Genomic DNA, 23,106 nt, shown 5'->3' on the forward strand with positions numbered 1-23,106 from the left:
ACCCTTCAGGGACACCCAGCCGCAAATGAAGCTGTGGAAGAGGGGCAAACAATCAGACGGGACGGCCCCCTCGATCGCTCGACCTGGACCTGTTAATAACGAGTTTTGCCAGTCCCAGGAGCAGGATTCTCCTCGACTTTGAGAATGTGGACAGCTGACATTGTTAAGGTTTAACTCCTGAGGGACAATTAGTTTGACGAGCATGAATCTCAGGAATGTTAAAGGACACAATTACTTTCTGCATGAGGGATAGGTAAGACCAATAGGCATCCTTCTTACTCAGACTGCATCATACCGAGATGTCATTGCTGTCAGGTCTTTACATTTAAGACGTCTGGACAGCCACTCAAATAAGTTTTAATGATTGACACTGCCTCCGTCCTCCCTTCCTCCCTATCCCAGCAGGACATTGTGTTGTTTTCCCATTCGGGTCTGAACCACTCAGTTGCTTAGGCCCACCTCCTTCAGCCTTATCACACCCTTTACCCACCTCAATGGTCCTGCACCCACATATCCCCATGCCAATAACAGCTGACTAACTAAAAGCTAATTAAACGTTACTAACAACGCAGGCAGCAGACCGACACAGTGCTCTCAATACTTTCTGAACTACACAGACTGCAGACAGACACACTGTTCTAAAACATGTTTAAACAACATAGGCAGCAGGTTTCAGTGCAACATACACCAGCCACGACCCCCATCCTGAGCCCCTCTACCCACCTAACATCCTTAAACTGTCCCCCATTTGTGCAGTGATATGCATAAGCAATTATACATGTAAATATGTTTGACCTCCGACCACTGGGTGGCAGGCAAGTTATACAATGTGACATTGCAACCTAGGGGATGTCTGTAGAAGACGCTGACATGCTTAGTTGTGCTTGTGATTGTTCCAGTTTGTTATGATTAGTTTCCAACACACAGCTTGGTATGCAATAATAAATTTGACTAGTCTTGAACTAAATGTTCTATGACGCACTGACTCAATCATTATCCATGCACTAGACCATAACATGGTACCAGATCGACAAACTGAAGATCTGGGGCGGGATTCTCTGCAATCGGCGCGATGTCCGCCGACCGGCGCCAAAAACGGCGCGAATCAGTCCGGCATCGCGCCGCCCCAAAGGTGCGGAATCCTCTGCATCTTGAGGGGCCGAGCTCTAACCTTGAGGGGCTAGGCCCGCGCCGGACTGATTTCCACCCCGCCAGCTGGCGGGAAAGGCCTTTGGTGCCCCGTCAGCTGGCGCAAAACTGACTTTGCCGTGCGGCGCATGCGCGGGAGCGTCAGCGGCCGCTCACGGCATCCCCGCGCATGCGCAGTGGAGGGGGTCTCTTCCGCCTCCGCCATAGTGGAGAACATGGCGAAGGCGGAAGGAAAAGAGTGCCCCCACGGCACAGGCCCGCCCGCGGATCGGTGGGCCCCCCCAAGGCCTCGGAGCCTGCCCGCGCCGCCTTGTCCCGCCAGTAAGAGAGGTGGTTTGATTCTCGCTGGCGGGACAGGCATTCCAGCAGCGGGACTTCGGCCCATCGCGGCCGGAGAATCGCCGGGGGGTCCCGCCAACCGGCGCGGCGCGATTCCCACCCCTGCCAAATATCCGGTGCCTGTGAATTCGGCAACCGGCGGGGGCAGAATCCCGCCCCTGAAGTGTGAACATTTGAAAGACACTGGGCTGGATTCTCCCAAAATGGGACTATATCCCCACACCGTGTAAAAATGCTGGAGTTTGAGTCCACGCATGTGATTGGCAGCGGCCTCAAGCGGACACGCCGAGCTCCATGGCGGACTCGGACCGCGAAGGCAGACACAGAAGTTAGAGCCCCCCCCCCAATCGGCCGCGCGCCCGAGCATCGGACCCCGTGAATCAAACCCCCGGTCACCTATAAGGCCCCCTCCGGTGTCCGATCTCCTTGCCCCCCACCAGGGCGCCCGCGGATTGAACTAGCATCCCGACCGGCAATAGCAAGTTAGTTCCACGCCGTCAGGAACTCGGCCGGTCGGGAGCAGAGAATCGCTGGGCTGGCCTCAGTCAATGGGCCCCCTGCCATGCGGCGTACTCCGTGATCATGTCAATTTTCGGGTCCCGGAGAATCGCCGGACCGGTGCCGGGCCCGATTTCAGCGTGAGATTGGACTCGTTGCTCCCACACCGAACGCAATTTTGGCGCAGGGCTGCGGATAATCCAGCCCACAAGCTTCAAATTCAGAAACGGTGCTACAAACAAAACAAAACAGGGGACATCGAAAGAAATTGCGCAGAACGCTGAACTGGTAACAGAAGAAGTTGGAAAGTTTGAAAACGCCTCAGTATCTTCGACGAACTGGTAATGTAGATGGCAATTGGCGCGCATTTGAGCAACAGTTCACATTGTATGTGGCAGCCTTAGGATTACAAGCGCAGCCTGATGGATGAAAAATAGTGTCATTGCAACTGTAGCAGGTCCCCAGGAGATAGAGATTTACAACACATGTGTTTTTGAACAGGAGGAAGATAGTGAAAGCTTCGATGCCATCAATAAGAGGTTCGATGAGCATTGTACTCCGAAAAAGAACAAAACTGTCAAGCGGTACATATTTGGAAAGTGCATGCAGATGACGGGCGAATCCTTTGATAGCTTCCTTACTGACCTCAAGTTGAAAGCACAAACACAGGCTGCATAAATTAAATCTGGCCCGACTAGTCGACCAAATGAAGGACGATTTTCGTAAATGGGACGTGCTTCCGTTGTCACTGGGAAGGGGCAGACTGTGAAGATGACAGTCCTCCCGAGATTCCAGTTTGTATTTCAGTGACTCCCCATCTTTATGACTCCCCATCTTTATTCCGCGGTCCTTTTTTAAACAGGTCAACAAAGTGATCACTGGCAATGCCTCGGTGGGCAAGAACCAGCGAGTAAGGAAGGTAATGCTTGAGCAGAATCGGGGAGAGGGCGAGCTGGCGCTGCCAAATTTTAGGAACTATTACTGGGCGGCGAATATAGCCATGATTAGGAAGTGGGTGGTGGGGGGAGGGTCGGCATGGGAGCATATGGAGGTGGCTTCATGCAAGGGCACCAGTTTGGGGGCGTTGGTAACTGTGCCGCTACCGTTCCCGCCGGCATGGTACTCCATCAGCCCCATGGTGGTGGTGGTCCTGAGAGTTTGGGGGCAATGGAGGATACATGTGGAAGCAGATGGAGCATCGGTTTGGTCTCCAATCTGTAATAATCACCAGTTTGCCCCAGGAAGTATGGATGGGGGGTTCTGGAGATGGCAGAGAGCAGGGATTGAGAAGATGGGGGATATGTTTATAGAGGTGAACTTTCCGAGTTTGTGGACGCTGGAGAAGAAGTTTGGATTGGCGAGGGGAAACAAATTCAGGTATCTGCAGGTGCGAGACTTCCTGCATAGACAGGTTTCAACCTTCCCGCTCCTACCACCAAAGGGGATTCAGGTCAGGGTAGTTCCTAGAGGGTGGGTAGGAGAAGGGAGCATCTCTGATATTTACAAGGAACTTATGGGGTCAGAGGTGATGCAGACTGAGGAGCCGAAGTACAAGTGGGAGGAGAAGCTGGGAGGAGAGATAGAGGATGGTCTATGGGGGGACGCGTTGAATAGAATCAACGCATCCACAACATGTGCCAGGCTCAGCCTGATACAATTCAAGGTCATTCATCGGGCTCACATAACAGTGGCCCGGATGAGAAGATTATTTGGGGTGGAAGACAGGTGTGCAAAGTGTGCGGGAGGGCCAGAGAACCATGTCCACATGTTCTGGACATGTCCGAAGCTTAGGGGATTTGGGCAGGGGTTTGCAGATGTCATGTCCATGGTGTTAAAAACAAGGGTGGCGCTGAGTCCAGAGGTGGCGATTTTCGGGATGTCGGAAGATCCAGGAATCCAGGAGGAGAAAGAGGCTGACGTTCTGGCCTTTGCTTCCCTGGTAGCCCAGAGACGGAATCTACTAGCTTGGAGGGACTCAAAGCCCCCAAAGTCGGATACCTGGCTATCTGACATGGCTAGCTTTCTCTGACTGGAGAAAATTAAGTTTCCCATGAGAGGGTCACTGTTAGGGTTCGCCCGGAGCTGGCAACAGTTCGCCGACTTCTTTGTGGAAAATGAATCGTCAGCAGAAGGGGGGGGGGGGGTTAATTTAGCTTAGAGTAGGGGGTTAATAAAGGTGGGACCTGTAAGGGAGGAATTCGGCTTTTGCACTGTGTTTATAGGTTCATGTACATTGTTTATTTTGTTGTTGTAAAACCAAAAATACCTCAATAAAATGTTTACAAAAAAAAAAGAAAGCACAAATATGTAACTTTGCGACATTAAAATCCTCGATGATTCGAGATCAGATTCTCTTCGGAATTAATAATGATAAGGTGCGTGAACATCTCTTACGTTCAGTTAGAAGATGCAATTAAAATTTACCATGCGAGTGAATTAGCTGCACAGCATATAAACACAAAGAATGCACGGAATCTTGATGCGAAAAACGGAAACAATGCAGATACCATTGATATTGTGATGCACTCAAAAGTAAAACGTGGTCTCAGCAGCAGTGGCTTTTTTAAACGCTTGCCAGAAGCACCCATTACATGTAAACGATGTGGAAACAGGCACCTACCAAGGCAATGTCCAGCATATGGAAAAAGTTGCACGAAGTGCAAAGGCAAAAAAACAGTTTGGCAAACAATATTTTACAAACAAGAAAGTTAATCTCAAAAAAGTCTATCAATACTATTGATGATATTAACTTAGAGGGCATATATTTCACCGATGTAGTCTCGAATGAAGACAGAGCCAGCGAAGCCAAACAGAGTAAAATGTCGCCTATAGAAACAAAAAGTTAGAAAAATGATATTGCAACGGGAACAAAGGATAACTGGAAAGTTTTGTTGTTCATAAATAAATAAATCGACTTCCGGTGGCGGCAATGAGTGAGTGAGCCGCACATTCGGGGACTCTCACTCCGGCGGGATTTGAGGACCTGGTTCCCCGGTTTTGCGGGACTACGGAGCGCTGGAAAGAGGGCCACGGAGGTGCTGAGGAACGGGCAGAGCTGCATGGAACTGCGGGAGAGCAGAAAGCAGCGCAAACGGGAGAGGAAGGGACAAAGACAAGGTGCAGGGAAAGCTGACCCGGGAGCAAAGATGGCGGACCTGCGGACCTCGGACCCAGCGATCCAGCAGGTGCTGGAAAACATGCTGCAGGTGATAAAAAGCAGTTTTGAATCGTTGAAGTGGGATAACTTGGACCCACTTCAGAAGTCAGTGGATCAATTGAACCAGAGGTTGGATGCCCAGGACGAAAAAGTTAAGGAGCTGGGAGAGGCGGTGGAGGAGCAGGCGGACACGCAGACGATGGCTGCGCTAGAAGTCGATGGGTTGAAGGAGAGACAGAGAAGACTGCTGGACAGAGTAGAGGAGCTGGAAAATAGAGCCCGTAGACAAAATCTGAGGATCATCGGCCTCCCGGAGGGTGCGGAGGGAGCTGATGCCACACCGTTCGTGGCGGACCTGTTGATGCAGCTGATGGGGGCTGAAGCCTGTCCGCGACCACCGGAGCTGGAGGGGGCACACAGAGTACAGGTGAGGCAGATGCGTCTGGGGGGTCCCCCCCATCCGATGGTGATTAGATTCCACAGGTTTGTGGAGAAGGAGCGGGTGTTGCAGTGTGCAAAGAGCGCTAAGAGCTGCACGTGGAATAACAATGTCCTTCGCATTTACCAGGACCTAAGCCAGGAGGTGGCCAGGCGGCGAGCAGCCTTTAAACAAGTTGAGGAGGTGTTGTTCAAAAAGCACGTGAAGTTTTGTCTGCTCTTCCCGGCCTGTCTTTGGGTTACGCATCAGGGCCAACACACTACTTCTCTGAGCCCGAAGAAGCGATGGACTTTGTGAGGGATCAGGGGCTGGTCTCGAAAAAAGGTCCCACAGACGCAAGCTAGGGTCCGAGAATTACTGGTTGAAGGGATGCTTACTGTGCCTGGACTGTGCCTGGAAGGTGCCTTGTGTATTTTTTTGTGGGCAGTTTTTTGCCTGTGGGGGATGTGGAGGGAGGGAGAGTATCCCCCCCCCCCCCCCCCCCCTGGAATGGTCTTTTTCCTTGTATTGCGGTGTTATATATTTATTTTATGTTCTTTTTGGTGCTCAGAAAGGGATGTGGGTTAACACTTTTCTGTGTACACCGCTGGAACTGTATTGTACCTGGAGCAGCCTCGCGTTGCTGTTTGATGTTTACATCTTGTTTGATCTTTCCCATCTAAGTGAGACTGCTCCAGTGGGTCGGAGTGGGGGATGGTGTGCTGGGGAGTGGGGAGATGAGGTCGGGGAAACAATGAGAGTGAGACAAGGGGGTGCCGGAGCGATGAGTCACCGGGCTAGCAGATTGGCTAGTCAAGGGAGTCAGGTGGGGGGAGAATACTGCCAGTGAATGGCAGGGGTGGGGTTATCGGGGGATGTTGCTAGGGGGCGGGGGGGTGGGGGTGGGGGGGAGTTATTTTATTGACGTGGGGGGGATCTGAAGTAGGGAATGGAAAGGAGGTCGGGGGTGGAGGCAGCCAAGAGGCGAGCCAGGGATGGCACGGCGCATGGGCCGGGGGCAGGCCCATGCTGACCGGCGGGGTGGGGAGTTGTGCCCCCCAACCAGGCTGATCACCTGGAATGTCAGGGGACTAAATGGGCCAGTTAAAAGGGCACGTGTTCGCGCATTTGCGGACTCACGGCGAACGTAATAATGTTGCAGGAGACACATCTGAAAGTGTCTGACCAGACTAGGCTAAGGAGGGGCTGGATCAGCCAGGTCTTCCACTCAGACTTGGATTCTAAGTCCAGGGGGGTAGCAATTATGATCAATAAGCGGGTTCCATGTGAGGCGGAGGGTGTAGTCGCAGATGGCGGGGGCAGATTCCTTATGGTAAGGGGCAAGCTGGAGGGGAGAAGAGTGGTGCTGGTGAACATATATGCGCCGAACTGGGACGACGTTGACTTTATCAAAAGAGTGCTGGGGAAGATACCGGACCTAGACTCACGTAAGTTGATAATGGGGGGGGGGGACTTTAATACGGTCCTTGACCCGGGGTTGGACCGGTCATGTCCCAGAACGGGCAAACTCCCAGCAATGGCAAGGGAGCTGAAAGGGTTCATGGAGCAAATGGGGGCTGTGGACCCATGGAGAGCCAGGCAGCCGACGGGAAGGGGCTACTCGTTTTATTTGCATGTTCATAAAGTAGATTCTAGGATTGATTTTTTAATCTTGAGCAGGGACTGTGTAGGGGAGGTAAAGAATACGGAATACTCGGCAATCACTATCTCGGACCATGCCCCGCACTGGAGGACCTGCGGGTCCGGGGGGGGGGGGCGGGGATTACCAACGCCTGCAATGGAGGTTAGACGTAGGACTGTTGTCGGAGGAGGGGATATGTGAGAGACTTCGGAAGCGTATGCAACATTACTTGCAGGTGAACGATACGGTGGAGGTTTCAGCAGCGACCCTGTGGGAGGCGCTGAAGGCAGTAGTGAGGGGGGAGCTGATCTCAATTCGGGCTCACAGGATCGGGGCGGACAGAGCAGAAATGGACAGATTGGTTTGGGAAATTTACCGGATAGACGAGAAGCATGCGGGGTCCCCGGGGGAGGACCTACTCAGGGAGAGACGGAGATTGCAGGCGGAACTGGGGGTGCTAGCCATGAGTAGGGCCGTGGAACAACTTAGGAAGGCGAGGGGAGTCGTGTATGAGCATGGGGAGAAGGCCAGCAGATTGCTGGCGCAGCAACTCAGGAAGAGGGAGGCGACAAGCGAAATAATTAGAGTGGTTGATGGGGAGGGGAGCAGAGTGGAGGATCCGGCAGGACTGAATAAGTTATTTTGGGACTTCTATAGTAAGCTGTACACTTCAGAACCCCCGGAAGAGCTGTAGGAGATGATAAGGTTCCTGGATGGACTAACCTTCCCAAAAGTAGGCAGGGGGCTCGTGGACAGGCTGGGGGCCCCGATTAGAGCAGAGGAGGTATTGGGGGGCCTAAAGGCCATGCAGTCGGGGAAAGCCCCGGGACCGGATAGATACCCAGTAGAGTTTTACAAGATGTTCTCGGAGATAGTGGGACCGGTCCTGACAAGAGTTTTTAATGAGGCAAGGGACAGAGGGACCCTGCCACCGACGATGTCGCAAGCCACCATCTCGCTGATACTAAAGCGGGACAAGGACCCGGAATCCTGCGGGTCATACAGGCCAATCTCCCTGATCAATGTGGATGCCAATTCCTGGCCAAGGTCCTGGTGATTAGAGTTGAGGACTGCGTACCGGAGGTGATTGGGGACGATCAGACAGGGTTTGTGAAAGGCAGGCAGCTGACAGCTAACTTGAGAAGATTGCTTAATGTGATCATGATGCCCCCGATGGGCAAGGAGGTGGAGGTAGTGGTGGCAATGGACGCTGAGAAGACCTTCGACAGGGTGGAGTGGGGCTATTTGTGGGAGGTGCTTGGACGGTTTGGGTTCGGGGAGGGACTGGTTAATTGGGTCAGACTATTGTACCAGGCCCCAAAAGCTAGCGTTAGGATGAACAGGGTAATGTCAGATTATTTCAGACTACACCGCGGGACCAGACAGGGGTGCCACTCTCCCCGTTGCTGTTCGCGCTGGCCATAGAGCCATTGGCGATGGCATTGAGAGCTACAAAGGGGTGGAAGGGAATGACTAGGTGGGGGGGGGGGGGGGGGGGGGGGGGGGAGGGGGGGGGCATAGGGTCTCTCTCTATGCGGACGACCTGCTCCTGTACGTGTCGGATCCACTGACCGGGATGGAAAATATACTGGAAACATTGAGGAAGTTCGGTCGGTTTTCAGAGTACAAGTTAAATATGGCCAAGAGTGAGATGTTTGTGGTGCAGGCAAGGGGCCAGGAGAATAGACTGAAGGAGCTGCCATTTAGGCTGGTTGGGGAAAGTTTCCGGTACTTGGGGATACAGGTGGCACGAGACTGGGGCAGGCTGCATAAGTTAAATTTGACTAGAGTGGTGGAACAAATGAAGAGGGAGTTTCGGAGATGGGATGCACTCCCGCTGTCACTGGCGGGGAGGGTGCAGACTGTAAAGATGACAATCCTCCCTAGATTTCTGTTCATCTTCCAGTGCCTCCTGATCTTTATCCCACAGTCCTTCTTCAAAAGGACTGGCAAAATCATCATGAACTTTGTCTGGGCGGGAAAATCCCCGCGGGTGAAGAAGGCGATGCATGAAAGGAGTCGCAGCGAGGGGGGACTGGCATTGCCGCGTTTGATCAACTACTACTGGGCGGCTAACATAGCCATGATAAGGAAGTGGATGGTGGGTACGGGGTCTATCTGGGAGCGAGTGGAGGCGGCTTCGTGCAGGGGTACCAGTTTGGCAGCCCCGGTCACGGCTCCCCTACTGCTGTCGCCGGCCAGGAACTCCACCAGCCCAGTAGTGGGGGCGGCCCTGCGGATATGGGGCTAGTAGAGGAGGCATGTGGGAGGGGTGGGTGCGTCTGTTTGGGCTCCAATATGTGACAACCATCGATTCGCCCCCGGGAACATGGATGGAGGGTTTCGAACATGGCAGCGGGTGGGGGTGGGGAGGGTGGGCGATATGTTCCTGGAGGGGAGCTTTGCGAGTTTGAGGGGCTTGGAGGAGAAATTTGGGCTGGTAAGGGGAAATGACTTTAGGTACTTACAGATGCGGGACTTTGTACGCAGACAGGTCCCATCCTTCCCACGCCTTCCGCCAATAGGGATCCAGGATAGAATAGTCTCTAGAGGAGAAGGAGGAGAGGGTAGAGTCTCGGATATCTACAAGGTGCTTATGAAGGGGGAAGAATCCCAGACAGAGGAACTGAAACTCAAATGGGAGGAGGAGCTCGGAGGGGAAATGGAGGATGGGCTGTGGGCGGAAGCTCTGAGTAGGGTAAATTCAACCGCAACATGTGCCAGGCTCGGCCTGATTCAATTTAAGGTCGTTCCCCGGGCCCACATGACGGTAGCTCGGAGGAGCAAATTCTTTGGGGTAGAGGACAAGTGTGCTAGATGTGCTGGAGGACCAGCGAACCATGTTCACATGTTTTGGGCATGTCCTAAGCTTAGGGGGTACTGGGAGGGATTTGCAGGGGTCATGTCCCGGGTGCTGAAAACAAGGATGGTGATGAGTCCAGAGGTGGCGATTTTCAGGGTTTCGGAAGACCTGGGAGTTCAGGGGCAGAAAGAGACAGATGTTCTGGCCTTTGCTTCCCTAATAGCCCGGCTGCGAATACTGCTGGCATGGAGGGACTCAAAACCTCCGAAGACCGAACTATGGCTTTCGGACATGTCAAGTTTCTGGGTATGGAAAAAATTAAGTTTGCCTTGAGGGGATCTGTACTCGGGCTCGCCCGAAGGTGGCAACCATTCATCGACTTCTTCGCGGGAGAGTGAACATCAGCAGGGGGGGGGGGGGGGGGGGGAGGGGGAGAGGAAAAGGGGGGGGAGATTAGGGTAGAGTAGGAGGGATAAATAGGCGGGTAGTGTCTAGGGGAGAGGAGCGGGCATGTGCAGTATGGTTTGATTGAAGTAGTGGTTTTATATTGATGGTTTTATATTGATGTTTGCACATTTCTGTTAGCTGTAACTGTTTACAATGCCAAAAAAATACCTCAATAAAATTGTTTGTTAAAAAAAAAAATCACAAATGTTAAACTAATCACAGGAGCGAGAGCGAATCTTATCAGCCTCAGCGATATTGACGCTATTAGAATAAAACCCAAAATATTAAACAAGCCAGTCTTGTTGAAGGACTATAATGGTCAAACAATTGACACATTAGGCATGTGTGAACTCGAAGTCCAGGTAAAAGATAAAGTTCACAAAGTCAAATTTTCCATATTAACTAAAGAGCGTGAGTCGCTGCTCGGTGTTGAATCTTGTGAAGCACTAGAACTGGTAAAAAGAGTGCATCACAATGACTGTGCACTGAGCATACACAATGTGTCGGTGGGTTCCATTGTGCAGGCTTTTCCAGAAGTTTTTCAGGGTTTTGCTATTTTGCCTTTCACCTAGAAGATTCAACTCAAGACTGATGCTCAACCAGTGCTCCATGCTCCAAGAAGAGTTCCTGCACCATTATGTGACCGTCTTAAAGAGGAATTGGACAGAATGACACGTCTTGGTGTGATCAAAAAGATCGAAGAGCCAGCAGATTGGTGTATTAAGAAACAAAATAATGATCTCAGGATATACATTGATCCTAAAGTCCTCAATGCAAACATAAAAAGGGAGAGGAATTCAGAAGTGAGATGTCAGGTGTGACGTATTTCATTGAACTTGATGTTTCACAGGGAATCTGGCAACTCAAGTACGTTCAATATTCCGTTTGGTAGATATTGCTTTCTTGTATGCCCTTTGGCATAATCTCAGCATCAGAAATCTTCCGCAGAGCAATGGAACATCACAGTTGCAGGCATTCAGGGTGTTTGGGTATATGTCAATGACATCATCATTTGGGGTTCCACAAAGGGGAACACAATGAAAGTATTGCAGAATGTCAAGAAAAATGGTGATGTCTCAACAAGACAAAACGTCAATTTGCTGTGAAGGAAATAATATTTTAGGAGACAGGTTGTCTGCTCAATGAATAAAGCCTGATGACATGAAAATACAAGCCATTATGAATATGCCTCCGCCAACAGACCAAAAGGGAGTACTCGGCATGTTTCATTTTATTGATAAATTTATTCCAAACCTGGCAGCAAAGACAGCATGTCCTAGAGAAGTTAAAAAAAAGTGAAATCTTCACTTGACCAGACAAACATGAACAAGAGTGGATCACATTGAAAACAACTCTAACAACAACTCCAGTTCTAACATTTTTTCGAATCAACCAAGAACACCAAAATTTCGACAGATGCATCGAAGGATGGTTAAGGTGCAGTTTTGCTGCAAGCGGAAAATGGTAGTGAATGGAAACCAGTAGCATATGCATTCAGACCAGTGACCAAGTCTGAGTGTCGCTAAGCTTAAACTGAAAATGAATTTCTAGGATTCGTCAATGGATTAGAGAAATTCCACAGTTACGTGTATGGCCTACCTACTTTGCTTGTACAGACAGGCCATAGTCAAGAAAAACTTCAGTGAAATGTCACCTTGCATACAAAGGATGATGATGAAACTTCAGAGGTAGGACTTTGAATTGATCTATACCCCGGGCAAGCACATTGTAGTAGTCGATGCACTATCCAGAGCTACAGCAGCACTGGATGACAATTCCATGGGACAGAATGTGCAAGTGCATGTGGGTATAATCACAGAGACACTACCAGTGTCAATGCAAATTCAAAACTGATTGTTGCAGAAACGAAAAAAGATGATGGTCTGCAAATGGTGATACATAAATTCAACAATGGATGGCCGAAAGGTTCATGCTCCAAGTATCATGATATACGATCAGAGCTAAGTGCAGTAAATGGTTTGTTACTAAGACAACAGAGAATCGTTATTCCGCAGTCTCTGCGCAAAGAAATACTGCAAAAGATTCATGAGGGTCACCTTGGAATCGAGAAATGCAAGAGAAGAGCGCGAGATGTGGTATATTGGCCAGGAATAAATAAAGATATACAGATAACAGTGGAAAAGTGTACCACTTGTCAAGGATACCAATATCGACAAGCAAAGCAACCAATCGATGAATCAATGGGTGAAATTGTGTTAGTTCCTTGGCAAAAGGTGGCGACAAACCTATTCTACCTTGAAGGTGAAGAATATTTGCTAATAGTCAACTACTGTTCAAACTATCCTGAAGTGGCACAGTTGTCAAGCTCATCAGCCAATTGTGTTATTATGCACAAGAAAGCAATATTTGCACGTCATGGCATTCCTCAGGTCGTCATGAGTGACAATAATCAGTGTTTCAATTGTAAACAATGGAAGGCATTTGCCCAGCAGTATGACTTCAAACATGGAACATCAAGTCCATTATATCCTCAGTCAGATGGAAAGACAGAAAAAGGTGTGCAGATAGTTGAACAACTACTGAAAAAATCCATGGACAGTCAAGATGATCCATACCTAGCATTGCTCAGATATCGAGCATCACCTTTGCGTAGTGGTTTGTCGCCATCAGAACTGTTGATGAGTCGAAAGCTAACTCTGCCATGCTATAACAAACAGCAAGTGTTATGACAAGATAAGAGGCAGGTTTCTCCAATCCTGCGTCCGCAGGATCCATCTGGTCTTACGACCAGAAAGTCGGCGCCTCCCCTGCATGGATCCTCTGTCCGGTGGGGGGGGCTTGCAGATGTGCAGCGTAACGCTCTGGCTTTACCTGCAGATACGGCCGCAGAATGGCGCATGCGGATGGCGGTGGACGGCGGTGGCCTCGCTATGCAACATGGCGCCGGCCACGCGCGGACCCGGCCTGCCAAATACTGCCCCCTGTAACCAGCCTCGACACCCCCGGACCACCTCCCACCAGTCCCCCCCCAGCCCCCGCCAAAACCCCCTCTGCCAGCGGACGACTCCCTCCCCCCGCCTGTGGCGACGCTGGACTCAGTCCGCAACTGCCATGCAAGGTCCCCAAACAGTGTGAGCACACGTGTCCCACACCATCGGGGACTCGGCCCATCGGGGGGGAGCATCGGGGTAGGGCCTCAGGTGACGTTTTGAGGCTGTCCATAAGGCGTTTGGCATATTCCCTGAGTACGCCATTTTTGAGGGGGCAGAGCATCGCAAAAATGGCATGGCACCCGATTCCGGCATAAACAGGGATTCTCTGGCCGATCGCCGAACGCCGTTTTGGCATCGGCGATCAGAGACTCCCACCCCAGGAATCAGCTGCAATATCAAAAGAAGTAGCAGAAGAGTTACCATGACAAGTCAACCAGGGCTCTGAAACCTTAAAATCTGAATAATGTAGTGAGGGTGGATGATTCTGATGGTTGGTGAAAATGTGCAACAGTATTACAGGAAATAGATCCGCGATCTTACACTGTAATCACAGAGCAAGGTCAGGCACTGCAGAGAAACAGAAGAGCACTCCTGAAAGTTAAGCAATCTGTTGCTCAATTGCAAGCAGACGATGTCTATGAAAACTTGTATTCTTCAAAACCAACACAACCAGAGGAGAAATCATAGAATTTACAGTGCAGAAGGAGGCCATTCAGCCCATCGAGTCTGCACCGGCCCTTGGAAAGAGCACCCTACCTAAGCCCACATCTCCACCCTATCCCCTTAACCTAGTAACCCCACTTAACATTTTTCAGATTTAACAGATGGCCAATCCATCTAACCTGCACATCTTTGGACTGTGTGATGAAACTGGAGCACCCGCAGGAAAGACATGCAGACACGGGGAGAAAGTGCAAACTCCGCACAGACAGTGATGCAAGCTGGAAATCGAACCTTGGACCACTTGCTATTGTGTCGCCCGCCCAGCAGATAAGATCAATGTGCCTTACATTGGTAGCACAGTGGTTAGCACTGTTACTTCACAGCACCAGGATCCCAGCATCGATTCCCACTTGGGTCACTATCAATGCGGAGTCTGCACATTCACCCCGCACCTGCGTGGGTTTTCTCCGGGTGTTCCGGTTTCCTCCCACAAGTCCCGAAAGCCGCGCTTGTTAGGTGTATTGGACATTCTGAATTCTCCCTCTGTGTCTCCAAACAAGAACTGGAGTGTGCCAACTGGGAGATTTTCACAGTAACTTCATTGCAGTGTTAATGTAAGCCTACTTGTGACAATAATAAACATTATTATTATGTAAATATGTTTGACCTACAACCACTAGGTGGCAGGCAAGCCATATCATGTGCACTGTAACCTGTGGGAAGTCTGTGGAAGAAATATTCGTGGTTAGTTTTGTTTGTGATTGTTCCAATTGGTTAGTATTAGTTTCCAACACACAGCTTGTTATACAATAATAAATACACCTTGTCTGGAACTAGATGTTCTTTGGTGCACTGACTCAATCATTGTCCATGCACTAGAATATTACACTCTTGAGCTGGTAGTGGCTCGGTCTCCTTGGACTCCCAGGTACTAGGTGGAGAGAGGTGCTCACCTCCTTCCTCCCTCTCAAAGGTCATGATGTCTGGTTCCTGTTTTTAAAAACCAGTAGTAATTCGTGCCTGAGAGACATCATGCTTGGTGGGTGGGAAGATGCACTGAGATCTGAAGATTCCACTTTAACCTCACTAAGTACATTATGGGCTCGATTCTTCGGTTTCAAAATTAAGTGCTCCTGTCAGGGGAGAATCAGGACTGTATCTCACTGGCAATAGGAGAGTTACAGAGGTGGAATTCTCTTACCTTTACTGTGATAAATTATTTATAGCTGCGAGCACGACGGTGTCCCTGCATTGACTGATCTCGAGCTGACAATTTAAATATTTGCTCATTAGTTTATTTTCTTTCATTAGTACTCGAAAAGAGTATAAAGTGAGTTAGTTGGATGTTGGGTTCATAGTTTGGAGGCTGAATTCTATAATGCTGTATCTTGTGAATAAATGTGCCACTCAAGGAAAAGATGTGTGTCTTTTTTTCTACATTATCTGGCTTGGATCTATTTAATTAGATGAGTGTGAGGCTGATAGAATTGGTGGGTGTGTAAGGGGGAAGTGGCTGTTAGGTGTGAGCCCCATGTACTGTGAAGTGTTGCTGAGTGAGTGATGGAGGTGTGTTGCATTGAGCAGAGTGGAGATTGGTGTTTGAACAGAGATTGCAGCATGATTAATATCCCTGTTAACTTTGGTCCTTCTAACACCTGACTAACTGTTAATTCATAAATGTTTTAACTGATCGATGTAAATCAATCTGTATCACTTCTTCTTTCCTTTCCCAGGAACGTGATTAAACAGTGGTGACAACTAACAAGGTAAGCACATCTTACCAAGAACCTCTTAGCTGTGTTATTATACGAACTGTAACCTTGGAGGGGATTTTTGTTATCAGGTCAAAGTCAGTTTGTTTGCATTGCTGTAAGTCCCAGTGGAATCTCGAGCACTAATAATATTAAATTTTATGGTCGAAGCTAACATGTATCTTAACTTCACCGGCAAGCTCAGGTAGACATAAAGATAAAACCACTTGTAGCAGTGAAAAATTCTGTGCAACCAGAAAAATGCCCCAAGATCTTTCACAGGAGTGTGTCAAAATAATTGAATGACAAATCAGGAGAAATTTTCAGGAGTACTTTGAGATGGATTTTAACAGATTAACATGGAAATTTTCAGAACAAGAAACCTCAGTGGTTGAGACACAGCTGCCAATGATGGGGTAAATATGCTGGAAATGCACAAGAGTCAAGGGTCAGGAATGGAGGACTCACAGTTGGTATAGGCTGGTTGCTGGTTAGGATTGGAAGAGATTACAGAGATGGAGAGGGATGAGGTTGCGAAGGGATTTCAAGATAATTTTGAATTTGAGGCATATGGGACAGGAGCTAATCCAGGTAATTGGAGGTGAGGGGAGATTAAATCTCCCTGGATACAATCCCCAGTTGGCCTCATTCAAACCAGAGCTAATTGTAATGATATGTATATAGTCAGGTTAGTGATTATTACATCTCTGTGTAATTCAAACACTAGAGGGCACCACCACTTCTCTGTATATAATTCAGACCCTGAGGGAATTCGAGGTAGTCAGTGAAGGAGAAAGCATGATAACAGCATTAAGAGATGAGTTCACACGAGGTTAAATCATAGTATAGTTAGTGACAATTTAGATTATTGACTACTGTTAGACAGATGCAATTTCATTATTATCTTTAGCTCAGTAGAGTGTGCGGACTTCATTTAATTAATAGTTTCACAATAAATTAGTTTTGTTTCAATCTTATGATTGGTGGATTCTTTGTCATCAACACATCGGATCATTTTGGAAGAAAAGACAAAGAACACAACATATTACCTCCAAGGGTAATATAACAGTAATTAATAGCTTCATTCTTTCCACAGCAGTGTTCATCTGATTTTTTTATATGATTGGTTACTGTGTGATTAATGTACACAACCTATCCAGAGAATGCAATATGAAGCTATTGTTTTAGCTTTAAAGCTTCAGGTCTTCCCATTCCTGATACATGAAAGGATACAGCTTTGATGAAGAGTCATCCAGATTTGAAACATTAGCTCCATTTTCTCACCACAGATGATGTCAGACCTGCTGAGATTTTCCAGCATTTCCTGTTTGTGTTTCAGATTCAAGCATCCGCATAATTTGCTTTTATTTCCATCAACTCTGAACCTGATCAGATTCTATGTGCTGGAGTTGCTCCCATCTCCTGAATATACGATTAATTTCCAGGCTGACAATGATCTCTGAAGGATATTTAGATGTGGGAAATCTTTCTATCCATTCAGTGAAGCGGCTTTAACCACAAGAATATATTTATTCACTTTTGCATATTTGATCACATGGCCAAACCAGTCCAACTATGTAATCCGACCAAAAGTCGACTTCCTGTGCTGTAAAGGGTCATTTGAATGTGGGTCTCCATGTCTTGGAACATGTGGGGCCAACACAGTTCACTCGGGGCAGCATGGTGGTGCAGAGGGTTAGCACTGGGGCCTCACGGCGCCGAGGTCCCAAGTTCGATCCCGGCTCTGAGTCATTATCCATATGGAGTTTGCACATTCTCCCCGTGTTTGCGTGGGTTTTGCCCCCACAACCCAAAGATGTGCAGGCTAGGTGGATTGGCCATGCCAAATTGCCCCTTAATTGGAAAAAATGAATTGGGTACTCTAAATTTATTTTTTTTAAACCCAGTTCACTTAGAAACTCAGAAATTCCATTGGCCTGTCCATGCGGTCTGTTTATAGTGGAAGCACTGTAATATTACATTCCCATGGCACATGGAAACTGATTCATTTTCTAAAATATTTTGAATCTGAAACTGTCTTTTACTTTCAACATTATGTGTAATTCCTAATTGACTTTAGATCTTCTGCATATGTTAGGACAGAACACGGGCTGCAACCTTCCCAAGTGATCCTGATCACACCATCAAAGATCCCAAAACAAAATCTCACCATACAAACTGCTACTTTGGCCTCTCGTGAGATTTCGCAGCTATTACGGGATTTGTGCCCATGGCTAGCACAGATGCTAAATTGCAGCCAGGGTGTGGAATCTGAATTGCATTTTACTTACTTTCTTGTTTCTTTTGTGAGTTTCAATGAATTCCACATCAGGAATATCTTGACCTACGAAAACAAAATATCCCTGAGATGTGCCTTGTTTTGCTTCTTTTAACCATCACTTCCAGAAATATGTTGAACCTGAAATCTTATGTGGTTCCTCTTAAATCACCAATTTTATTTCTTTCTTTAGCATCATAGATACATTCTTTATATAACCAGAGGTTCTGAGTAATCTTTATCATTCCTCCAATAATCCTTCATTTAATATTCCTGGAGTAAATTGCCTTTTCAGTGTTATCTCTGCCCTGTTAATGATGTTCCCTTTTGATGGTCCCATCGGCATCAGCCTTCAATAGTACCAGAGTTCCAACAAACCATTAGATGCAGCATTAGAATTTACATGTACCACATTTTGAGTTGTACCAGCAGAATATATTTCCTCTGGATAACCACTTCCCTTGATTCGTCGCCTATGGACAATATTCCAAAAATGTTTACTGGTCCAGAAATCCTGAGACATTTATACTTCTCCTCACTTCCATGCGATAGAACATTACACTCTGGAGCTGGCAGCGGCTCTGTCTCCTTGGACTCCCAGGTACTAGGTGGAGAGAGGTGCTCACCTCCTTCCTCCCTCTCAAAGGTCATGATGTCTGGTTCCTGTTTTTAAAAACCAGTAGTAATTCGTGCCTGAGAGACATCATGCTTGGTGGGTGGGAAGAGGCACTGAGATCTGAAGATTCCACTTTAACCTCACTAAGTACATTATGGGCGCGATTCTTCGGTTTCAAAATTAAGTCACTGAAGGTATTTATTGTATAATTAATAACCTGATCTTCGGGATAGAATTCTGCCGACAATTCTGGCGATTATATTCATGTACATCCTGTCTCAAAATAGGTTTCCTTAATGACTTGCTAAACAAGGATTTTTTAAAAATTATTTTCAGGCATCAATCTGTTCACTTCCCCAAATCCCAGATGCAGCTTTCCTTATGAACAAAAACCCAAAATACTGCAGGTGATGGAAATCTGAAACAAAAATCGAAATTGTTGGAGATACTGAGCAGGTCAGGCAGCATCTATCGAGAGAGCACAAGACAGTCAATGGTTCTGACATGTGATCCTTCATCAGAACCCAATCATCAGATAATTTTTGTTCTCTTTATAGATGCTGTCTGACTTGTCTCCACCATTTTTGTTTTAGTGGTTTATTGCAAATTTCAATGGTTTCTGCACGCTGCTCTGTGAAATGCTTAAAGTAATTGCACAAACCCAGGAAACTCCTTTTTTATTTCATGCTGATCGGTATCTGCAAATGTAGAATAACCGGAACATGACTGGTCTGACTCTAATCTTAACCTCATGTTGCTGCCTCCCTAATAACCTTTCACCCCTTAAGAATCTATATAGCTCTGCTTTAAAAATATTCAAAGATTTTGCTTCCGCTGCTTTTTGAGGAAGTGAGTCCCAGAGACTCATAACCGTAAGGGTGTGATTCAGCGGATGTTGAACGGCTTGTTTATCGGGGTGTCTCTCTGTGCCTGCAGGGCTGAGAAAGACCCCGCTACTCAAAGGCACCTTGCCATTTTTTTTGGCCTGGCAAGGAACTCCCTGTCAAGGCCACTCTTTAAGTAATTTCTACTCGCAGAAGACTACTCGCGGATCGGGGCACCATTTTTAAAGGCAGCCCCGATCTTTTGATCCACTCAGCTCCCACACCGTAGCTTTCAGACGCCCACCACCTCATCCAATGTCCCTCTTCCAGGGTCGTCAAGCCCCCCCCACCCCACCTCTTATAGACAAGGTCCCCAAGGGCCAAACCCTGACATGGGTAACCTGGAACCTTGGCATTGCCAGCCTGCCAATGTTGCAGTACCCCTGCCAGCCAGGCCATGCCACCTGGGAACCTTTGCAGTGCCAAGGTACCAGACTGGCAGTGCCAGTGTGCCCAGGTGCCAGCCGTAGTGCCAAGGTACTACCCTGCCCAGTGCTGACCAGCCGTGGGCATCAACTCCCTACTGACACGCCCCAGGTGCCATCACAACTGGCTTACGACTTTGTGAACCAGTATTAAACAGTGCCTGGTTCAGGCCTAACTGGGATGGCTGGTCACTCTCGGGCTCCAGGTGAATTGGGTGAGCGCATATTTAAATAAGCTTAATGGCCCATTTAAATATGCACACCTGGATCTCGCACAGCGAGAGCGAGATCCAGATCGCGACGCCTCGTGGGATTATGCTTAATACCGTGAGATGTTTTGAGCATCGCAAATCCTGCAGGATGCCTCTTGTGTGATTCAACAGCCTTGTCTTGACACCAAGTTGGGCGCGACGAAGCCGCTGAATTGCGCACTAAATATTTCTCATCGTTACTATCTTAAATGAGTGACCAATTATTTTTAAACAGTGAACCCTATTCTAGATTCTCCCACAAGAGCAAATATCCTCTGAGCAGCATGATGGCACAGTGGTTAGAACTGCTGCCTACGGTGCCGAGGACCCATGTTCGATCCTGGCCCCGGGTCACTATCTATGTGGAGCTTGCACATTCTCCCCGTGTTTGTTGTTTGTGTTGGTTTTGTCCCTCAAAGATGTACAGGGTAGGTGGATTGGCCACGCCAAATTACCCCTTAATTGGGAAAAATGAATTGGGTACTCAATTTATTTCGCAAAAAAGAGTAAATATCCTCTCTACGTCCACCCTGCCAATACTGTTATGGGCGAGGTGTTTTCAGAACCCCAAAATGTATCATGGAGTTCAACCAACCTCCCCCTATTATTTTTTTTAAATCTTTTTATTGGCATTTCTCATATTTAGAAACAGTTGTATATAAACAAATCACATTTTTCTCGCCTGAGCTAATTTCCTTTATTATACAGACGTTTAGTTTGTCCTTCATTTAACTGACCCTACATGCCTTTCATTGCCCTCTGGATCGGTCTATGGTTCCTCCCCCTTCCCCGATCGCCAGCTGAGCAGGATTCTGCGGTGTGCGATTAGGGAAGCGAAAGCAAGGGTGTTGGCCCCCTTTCCCATGTGTAGCTCTGGCTGCTCCGATACCACGAAGGTTGCCACTATTGGGCATGGCTTCACCCTCACCCTCACAACCCTGGACATTGCCTCGGAGAAGGCTGTCCAGAACCCAGCAAGCTTGGGGCAAGCCCAAAACATGTGGGTGTGGTTGGCGGGCCCCTCTGGCACCACTCACATTTGTCCTCCACCGCCGGGAAGAACCTGCTCATTCGGGTTCTGGTCAGGTGCGCTCTGTGCACCACTTTGAGCCTCATTAGGCTTAGCCTTGCGCAGGAGGAGGTGAGGTACTTCGCTCCAGAGTCCCCACCCTACCTCTGTCCCCAGTTCGTCCTCCCATTTTTGTCTGATCTCGTCCAGTGGAGTCTGGGCTCTGTCCAGTAGCTGTCCGTATATTTTCCCACAAAAGCCCCCCCCCCCCCCCCCCCCCCCCCGCTTCTCGTTGCTTGTGCCTATCAGGTCCTCTAGTAGTGTGGTTTCTGGGGCCCCAGGGTACCACACTTTGCGGAGGAAGTGTTTTATTTGGAGGTGTCTCATTTCCTGTCCTTTTTCTAGCCTCCACTTCCTCGGCAGTTCAGCTAGTGTCACCAGTCTGTGCCCTACGTAGAAGTCCCCGACCATCAATGTGCCCCCGTCCCGCCTCCATCTTTTGAAGGTGGTATCTAGCATGGCTGGGGGGAATCTGTGATTGCCGCAGATGGGGGCCATGGGGGACATTTTAGTTATCCTGAAGTGTTGTCTGAGCTGGTTCCATGTTCTCAGCATGGCCGCTACCACTGGGCTTGTTGCATATCTTGTTGAAGGGGATGGCAGTGCTGCTGTAGCCAGGGCCCGGAGGGTCGTTCCTTTACAGGATGCCTCCTCCATTTGTACCCAATCTGTGTCAGGTTCCTGTACCCATCCACTCACTCTTTCTGCCGTTGCTGCCCAGTGGTAGTATTGTAGGTTTGGTAAGGCCAAGGCCCCTTTGATATTCCTTCTTTGCAGTGTCTGTTTTGGAATTCTTGGGTTCTTACCCCCCCCCCCCCCCCACACACACACACAAACGCCATGATTAGACGGTCTAGTTTTGGATAAAGGATGAAGATCGGAATGGATCTAAACAGGAAGAGTTTGGCAGTACATTCATCTTGATCGTCTGCACTCTCCCCGCCAGGGAGAGTGGGAGTGAGCCCCACCTTTGAAGGTCTTTGAAGGTCTCTTCTTACTTCCTCCACCAGGCTGGTCAGGTTCCACTTGTGGATCTGTGTCCAGTCTCTGGCTATCTGGATCCCCAGGTAGCAGAATCTGTTCTGGGCTGTTTTGAACGGGAGCTCCTCCAGCTTTCTCCCTCCCCCGTTTAAATTCACTGGGAATGCCTCGCTTTTGCCCAGGTTAAGTTTGTAGCCCGAGAAGGTTCCAAACTCTTTCAGCATTTGCAGTATTGCCTTCAGTCCCTCCTGTGGCTTCAAGACATAGAGGAGCAGGTCATCTGCATAGAGTGAGACTCTGTGCTCTCTGTCTCCTCTCCGGATTCTCTTTCAGCTTTACGCGTCCCGCAGGGCTATCGCCAGGGGTTCGATGGCTAGCGCGAACAAGAGTGGGGACAGGGGGAAGCCCTGTCTTGTTCCTCTCTGCAGCTGGAAGTATTTAGAGCTGGTGGTGTTTGTTCGGACGCTCGCTTTGGGAGCGTTATACAGGAGCCTCACCCAGGCGGTGAACCCCGCTCCTAGCCCAAACCGTTCCAGTACCTCGAGGAGATATTTCCATTCGACTCTGTCGAAGGCCTTTTCTGCGTCCAGGGAGACGATCGCCTCTGGTGTTCTCTCCCCAGAGGGGGTCATTATTACGTTCAGCAGCCGCCTGATGTTCGCTGTGAGCTGCCTACCCTTGACAAAGCCCGTTTGGTCCTCTGCGACCACCTCTGGTACACAGCCCTCCAGCCTTTTGGCCAGGACCTTTGCGAGTATTTTCACATCCACGTTCAGCAGTG

The 23,106-nt window shown here is 48.7% G+C and overlaps 1 protein-coding gene across 2 annotated transcripts in view; it reads left to right on the top strand.

The window, feature by feature from the left end:
- Positions 1-23,106, top strand: part of LOC140425113 (papilin-like) — a 201,384-nt gene that overhangs the window by 145,619 nt on the left and 32,659 nt on the right. For both annotated transcript variants that reach the window (XM_072509027.1, XM_072509025.1), the window contains exon 10: positions 15,804-15,836. In XM_072509027.1, the coding sequence (XP_072365128.1) occupies positions 15,804-15,811 (8 nt within the window). In that variant the 3' untranslated portion in view covers positions 15,812-15,836. The remainder of the gene's footprint in view (positions 1-15,803; positions 15,837-23,106) is intronic.

The sequence above is a fragment of the Scyliorhinus torazame genome, chromosome 6, assembly GCF_047496885.1.
Source record: "Scyliorhinus torazame isolate Kashiwa2021f chromosome 6, sScyTor2.1, whole genome shotgun sequence".
NCBI lineage: Eukaryota > Metazoa > Chordata > Chondrichthyes > Carcharhiniformes > Scyliorhinidae > Scyliorhinus > Scyliorhinus torazame.